We start from the raw sequence: 7,076 nt of genomic DNA on the forward strand, positions 1-7,076 counted from the left end.
AGTCCTCTTTTAAGGAGGCGCCTTTGTATGATGGGCGCTAAAATACAGGCTGAGCCACTATCTCTGGGATTACGGCCTGCTGACCTGCCACATCTGATCACAGTGCAAACTAAGATTAGGGTTTATCTCTACTGGGAAGAAAGGAGCCCTGATTGCACAGAGAATAATGTAACGAGCTGCAAACTGAAAGGGAGACATTTGTCAGTCAGTTGACCAGTTCGAAGTTTGACTTTACTGGTTATTCTGTAAGAAGAAAGATGGGCAAGATTTACTGTCATAGAAATCTTACAAAAAGTCACATTGGGCTGGAGCCAGCTTGTTGATGATGAAGCAGATAAAGGGTCATTGAACCAGAACCAACTCGATGACAGTGGGTATTACACTGGGGAGGGGGAGGAGGACTGTTTGCTGACAGAGTCCCGCCGCCCAGCGTGTCCCCACCAGGAAGCCCAGGATGAAAACACCCTTCTCCAGCTTTCCTTCTTCCCAGCAGACATTGCTTTTGCAGAGTCTCATGCTCGACTATTGAAATGATCCCAAGAAACACAGGCAGCTATCAAACCACGAAAGGAACTTCCCAGTTATTTTGAAAGGATAGGACAATTACTGAAACAAGAAATGAGAGAACAGATTTCTATTTACTCATCAGGGGGCATTGTTATAAGGAAAATATGAAAAGACAGTATTTATTCTGGTTCAATTGTATATAATAAGTACCTAGAAAAATGTTTAAAAGTACAGAATATCTAGCATTTATAAAAAATTCCAATAATAATATGCTACATTCTAGACTATGTTTTGCAGACACAATTGTTATTATGTGGGTTTGCATTGCTTAATATCCAGGGCACATTCCTTGAAATAGGGTGTTAGAGGATTTGGACATTGTGCAAATGCCATATTAAAACTGGCTGGGAACATGCCTTGTTTTTCCATTGTTTGGTTTGTTTTTTGATTATAAAATGAGTTCAGAAAAAAAATATATTGAGAATAAAAGCAAAAAAAATGGTAAAGAAAGGACAAATGGGAAAAAAAATTCAAAATATTTTCCCCCAATGTGAGAATATGAGTCCTGAGGGAAGGACCAGGCAGGAGCAGCTGCTCTGAAGGCTGACGCGCTGCTGGCACCTAGTTCAAATCTGTGAGTGGAAAGGTGGAGCAGGGGCTCCTAACTGCCCTGTCCATCAACTGCCACAGGCTTCTTTTTTTCCTAAGGGGGAACCATCAAAAGAGACCCAGAGAGAAGAATGAAAGATCAGGTGGCCTGGTGTAATTGTAAGAAATAGCAGGGAGATAGAGGATCAGTGTCTTCAGGGAACTGTGACTGGTGAATTAAAGAAGATGCTTACAGAAAGGAGAGGTCCACCACTTTGCCCCTGTTAAATTTTGGCTATCTAGAGAAAAAGTGAAAAATGTCAAAGTCACTGCAGTGGAGTTAGAACTGACTCGTAGCTGACCCTCCAGCAGGGTTTCAGAGGCTGTAAATTGCCTGAGACTGCCCATCTGTTTCCTGCAGAACAATTGGTGGATTCGAACTGTGTGCCTTTGGGTTGACAGCACAGCTTACCTAGTACTAGGTCACCAGAACCCTCTGATGTAGAAAAAACCAGCTCCTATAGTTAATTCTATCTCCTCTTTCTCAAAAAAAGAAGTAACTAAGGTGGCTTATGAACCACTAGCTCTGGTGGCATAGTTAGTTCAAACCCACCAGCTGCTCTACAGTGGAAAGGTGGGCAATCTCCTTCTGAAAATCCACTGGAGGGTTGGTGATGCCTTTTGAGTTTATAGGCTAAAGGATTACAGGAGTCATTTAATGGCTTTCAAATGATTCAGGCCAGCAAGTGAGGTCCCCAGCGGGAAGAATTTGGCATTGTATCTGTCCCTGTGTCTTGACAGGTTTCATGGCCCCTGAGCTCCTGCGGAGTGAGGAGTATGATTTTTCCGTGGATTATTTTGCCTTGGGGGTCACACTGTATGAGATGATTGCAGCCAGAGGACCCTTTCGAGCCCGAGGAGAAAAGGTAGGAGGTCTTTCTCTTTAGCCAACATCTTTATAGCTACCCTAATATTGAATTTCCTTTTTGAGGGTGAGAGTTGTGATAAGATCTATTGTTGAGTCAGAACCAGGGCTTGGAGGTTGTTCTGCAGGACCATGTTAAGGGCTCACATTCAGAAGCCTTGCTTTTGGTTCTATCTTCTCTCCATAGAGTGACTCATGCAGGTCCAGCAGCGGTAGTGTTCAGGAGTGCCAAGGACCCTGTGCAAATTGGGGTGGTCCCAAGATCTGCAGGGAGACTTCCTATGAGACTTTAAATCCATCCTTCTGTCCTAAAGCAGACATGTGATAGGCCAGAAATGTCTCCATCAATACGCTACTCAACTCTTGACTATAAGTCTCCTGGTAGACCCTTTCCTAGCCTGATGACTTCAATGAGAAGACTCATTGATACTCCAGGACACTAAAGGGTGCTTCAGTGTAAGAGCTGCCTGGACCATCTCACTTGCACCCATGAGCAAATTCTCAGCCCCTTGTGGTGCTCTCTGGGAGAACAGGAGTATGTGGATTTCTTCCTTGGATGTCTTTATTGTTCAGCATTTCAAATCAACAAGTTTTCTTTCTTGAAAGTGGCTAAAAGCCTGCTGTGGTAACACATGCAGTATCCATAGGCAGATCCCTGCCGCAAGGCTCATAATCAAAGTCCCCAATTTTGAGGCTGCCTAGCCCTCACATGCTGACTCTGATTGTACACTCAATCAGGATCCTATTTTTTTTCTGTGTATGAAAGAACTCTGATGGGCTGTTATGAGAAGTCCTTCATGAGTTCAGTTAAAAAAATCACAATAAATAAATGGTGGTGCATCCCTCCAAAGGAATACATTTGGTAATAAAAAGATGTGAATCACAGATACAAATAACAACCTGGATGCATCTCAGACCCACTATGCTGAGTGAAAGAAGTCACACACACAGAGTAATACAGTACTGCCCAGACCCATTTGCGTGAAATGTTACAAAGGGTCAATCTAACACAGTGGGGCAAAACCCATCATTATTTGCCTCAGGCACAGGGTGGGGAAATGGACTGCAAAGGGGACAAGGAATCTTCTGGGGGTGATGTGTCTACAATGGTTACATGGGTGAGTTCACAAACCTTGTCGACCTGGGTACTTAAAGTGGGTGCTTTTATGGTATATGAATTATGCCTTAAGAAAGTAGATTAAAAATAAGGAATGAGGGAAGAGTCATCATTAGGTTTCCATTTAGTTATACCTGTGTTGTTGTGTATCATTGGAACTGACCCATAGATGACCCTCCAGTGGGTTTTCAAAGGCAATTAATTTCACTGGAGGAGACTGCCCATCTTTCTCTTGCCCGCCTCTCTCTCTAACGGGTAAGGTTTAGAAAGTTAATTTTCTCCCCTTTTCTGTTTATTCTTTTCCTTACATATATATTGCTTATTTCAACAAGTCAATCATACTTGAAAAAATACACCTCACCTCAGTTTTGACTGATACTTGCAAATTTCACTTTTAAAATCTCATTCCTTCGACTTGAGGTGATACCTCTGAAGTGTTAACATACCGGGGAGTAAGAGCAAACTAAGGTGTCCCTTATGGCCCGTGTTGATGAGTGTCACACTTGCCCCTGAGATGCGTTTTGTGAGAGGACATCTGAGCATGCTGAGGCCTCTGACTGGAGATGTCTCATCTCTACCCTCTTCCTCACCTTGCTTTGGACTGACTCTAACGCTGTAGATAGGTCTGTCTGCTGTTGGTTTAATGTGACGTGGTGCGTCCCTGGTGTGCAGGTGGAGAACAAGGAACTCAAGCAGAGAATCCTGTCAGACCCTGTGAATTACTCGGAGAAGTTCAGCAAGGCCAGCAAGGACTTCTGTGAGGCATTGCTTGAGAAGAACCCAGAGAAACGTCTCGGGTTCAGAAACGGGACTTGTGATGAGCTGCGCGCCAACCCTCTCTTCAAAAACATTAACTGGAGACAGCTTGAAGCTGGTACTATTACATGACTTTTAGATGTGGGGCCAGTGTCTGTGGGAGGGTGTGTCTTGTGTTTTAACTGAAAGGCTGATCAACCAAACTGGCCTTTTACTAAAATTTGTCAGCTTAATAGTTAATTGAGGCCTGGAGTAGGCTTTTTCCTCTGTCTTCTTGTCATCCTCTCTCCCCTGCCAAACAATGGCACCTACCTCTGCCAATCATCTCTTATGTGCAAAATGCATCATGATTGGGTTTTATCTAACTTGCCAGACTCCCTGGGGAAATCAACCTGAGGCCTGTAAAGTTGGACATTCTTCAGGGATGATGGAATGAGTGAGAAAAATGCTGACCTAACATTTTGATGGTGAAGCTTTGTCTCACATATTTCAGGCATATTGTTAGAAGGGGCCAGTCCTTGGAAAAAGACATGATGCTGGGAAAGGTGGAAGGTCAGAAAAAGAGAGGAAGACCTTTATTAAGATAGATTGACACCGTGACTATAACAACGCACTTACGCAGGAGGAAGGCACAGGATAGAGCGAGGTTCAGATTTGTTGTCCACAGGGTCGTTATTGAATCTTAGTTGACTTGATGACACCTAACAACAACAACAATAGCTACAACATTTTACATTTGTGGACACCTCCTATCCCTTTCATTTAAAGGAGCCCATAATTCAAACTAAAAGGAGTATTTAAGAAATTATTTTTTAAGCTTTTTTTTTTTAAATTTTGTGTGTGTGTGTGTGTGTGTGTGTGTGTACCATCAAATTGGATCAGACTGGTACAGGAGGAGATTGTCCCCTCCTTCTCCAGCAGAGCATCTGGTGGATTTGAATAGTGAGCCTCTGGGATTGCAGTGCAACTTCTTGCCACTAGGCCACCAGAGCTCCCTAAGAAATTATTTCTTTCAACTTGTTTTGTTACCAAAGTTAACAAACAAAATACTATGTGTACCTGAGAGAGAAACATGTTTAACACACACAGTGCCTAGGCATCTACAGTGAGATAGAGAGTCAGGATGTTTGTACAGACACCCACACCAAGGTGTGGTCCTGTTCTGAGTGAAGCTGTGGACAGACACCCACACCAAGGTGTGGTCCTGTTCTGAGTGAAGCTGTGGACGGGAATAGCACACCTCGGGTATACATAAGTGGCAAAGGGCACGGAAGGAGGGTCTTGACTATGATGAGGGAGCTCTGGTGGCTCAGTCCCTACCGAGTTGCATGGCTACCCCAAAACTGCATTTTTCATGGATTCTCAGGAGAAAGCTGGATAGTCGCCTTTTGTTACTATTTATAGCCTCAGAAACTTGGAGAGTCAGCTGAGTCAGAAGGGATTTGACCATGAGGAAGGATGACTACGAAGGAGAGAGAGCTGGACAGTGGAAGAGTTTTAAGTTAGAGGGTGTAGAAATCAAAGTGGTGTTTGAAAAGGAATAATATGGCCAAGGAAGAGCAGATTAGAACATGGGAGGGGGGAATGTGAGCCCTGAGCACTAGCCCTGCGGCCACTAGAGTAGCATACCAATCCATCCTAGAGATAAATGAGAACATTGGTAAATGTTAATGTGAGCTGAAAGGTGGGAACAAACGAAATAGGCATGAAGAAGGAAGAATCACTACAACTCAAAGATGGATTAGGCAGAGTGTTAGTGGTAGGTCTAGAAGTAGGGGATATAAATCATCAAAGATTATTCTGTAGCTAATTTATCCAGAGATTTGTTCATTAATATAAATTAAGCTAAGAAGTTGGCTTTGGAAAGATGAGTCCGGTGTTGAACGTGTTGTGTTTTAGCTGCTAGACTTTCAGATGAAGTTGCTCTTTGGGAAGGTTGGTGAGGGTCATCTGAGTCGGGGGCTCTGCAGAGAGGCTGCAGGTGCAATTATGTGAGGGTAGGAGGTTTCTAATGGACAGTGTGGGAGGCCAGAGTGGAGCAGCAGTGACATGTAGTGTACTTTGTCCTTTGTGATACAGATTTGGAAAAGGTGTGAAAGCCTTGAAAAGAATCTAAATTAGAGTGTAAGAATCTCCAGCTTTTTTCTTGTTTCCCTTGTCCACTGAATCAGACTTGGCTGACCCTCCAGCGAGTTGTTTGGGCTGTCAATCACATGAAAGGAGACTGCCCACCTTCCTCCAGCAGAGCAGCTGGTGGTCTGCCTTGGGCTCACAGTAGGCCACCTACTCACCTACTAGGCCACCTGAGCTCCTGGCTTTATTCAACCAATATTTAAGCATTCACCATGTGTGCTGTAACCTAGGAGGGAGCTCCTGTCCTTAAGAGCATATCTTTTTAGGTATACTTCCCCAATTAAGAGCATTTTTCACCTGAGCCAAAGAAAAAGAATTCTTGGATTAAATGGCTGTTATTTTTACATTCCATGCTGTTTTACCTCCTCTGTTTTCCCTCTTCTAACAGGAATGCTGATACCTCCTTTCATCCCAGACTCCAGAACTGTCTATGCAAAGAATATTCAAGATGTAGGTGCCTTCTCCACAGTCAAAGGTGTGGTCTTTGACAAAACAGATACAGAATTCTTTCAGGAATTTGCAACTGGCAACTGCCCGATCCCCTGGCAGGAGGAGATGATCGAAACAGGCATTTTTGGGGAGCTGAACGTGTGGCGTTCCGATGGGACTATGCCGGATGACATGAAGGGGATCACCACGGAGGAGCCAGCACCCTCAAAGTCAGGAATGTGTCTGGTTTCCTAGAGGATGCGCCCTGAGGCTTGAGGCATTTGCTGAGGGACACAACGAATGGGAGAGAGACCAGTCTCTATAGAGGAGAAGGAAAATTCGGGAAACCTCAGTGTGGATGTGAACTAATCTGTTAAAAAACTGAAATGCCTTTGCCACTTCACTTTTAGGTGGAATCAGCCTGTGAGCAAGCAGAGTTTGTTCATTCTAGGTCAACACTTGTGTGACTGAGTTTCCTCACCAGCACAGTGGGGGGAATATTAGCTATGTGTAGCCAAATAGCTAGACTTTTTTCCACCTAGCATACTTACTGAGCTCCAAACTGTAAGCAGTTCACCTAGTCTACTCTTATTTCACAACAACAACAAAAGACACAGAAAG

At 43.9% G+C, this 7,076-nt stretch overlaps 1 protein-coding gene across 1 annotated transcript in view; it reads left to right on the forward strand.

Moving 5' to 3' along the window:
* The window catches only part of GRK1 (G protein-coupled receptor kinase 1), a 19,887-nt gene extending 13,177 nt beyond the window's left edge, over window positions 1-6,710 (forward strand). Inside the window, exons 5-7 of the mRNA XM_006883812.1 lie at window positions 1,897-2,021; window positions 3,810-4,011; window positions 6,415-6,710. Coding sequence (XP_006883874.1) covers window positions 1,897-2,021; window positions 3,810-4,011; window positions 6,415-6,710 — 623 coding nt within the window. The remainder of the gene's footprint in view (window positions 1-1,896; window positions 2,022-3,809; window positions 4,012-6,414) is intronic.
* The last annotated feature ends 366 nt before the right edge of the window (window positions 6,711-7,076 follow it).

Source organism: Elephantulus edwardii, unplaced genomic scaffold (genome assembly GCF_000299155.1).
Source record: "Elephantulus edwardii isolate Elephantulus edwardi_28Jun2011 unplaced genomic scaffold, EleEdw1.0 scaffold00030, whole genome shotgun sequence".
Classification (NCBI taxonomy): Eukaryota; Metazoa; Chordata; class Mammalia; order Macroscelidea; family Macroscelididae; genus Elephantulus; species Elephantulus edwardii.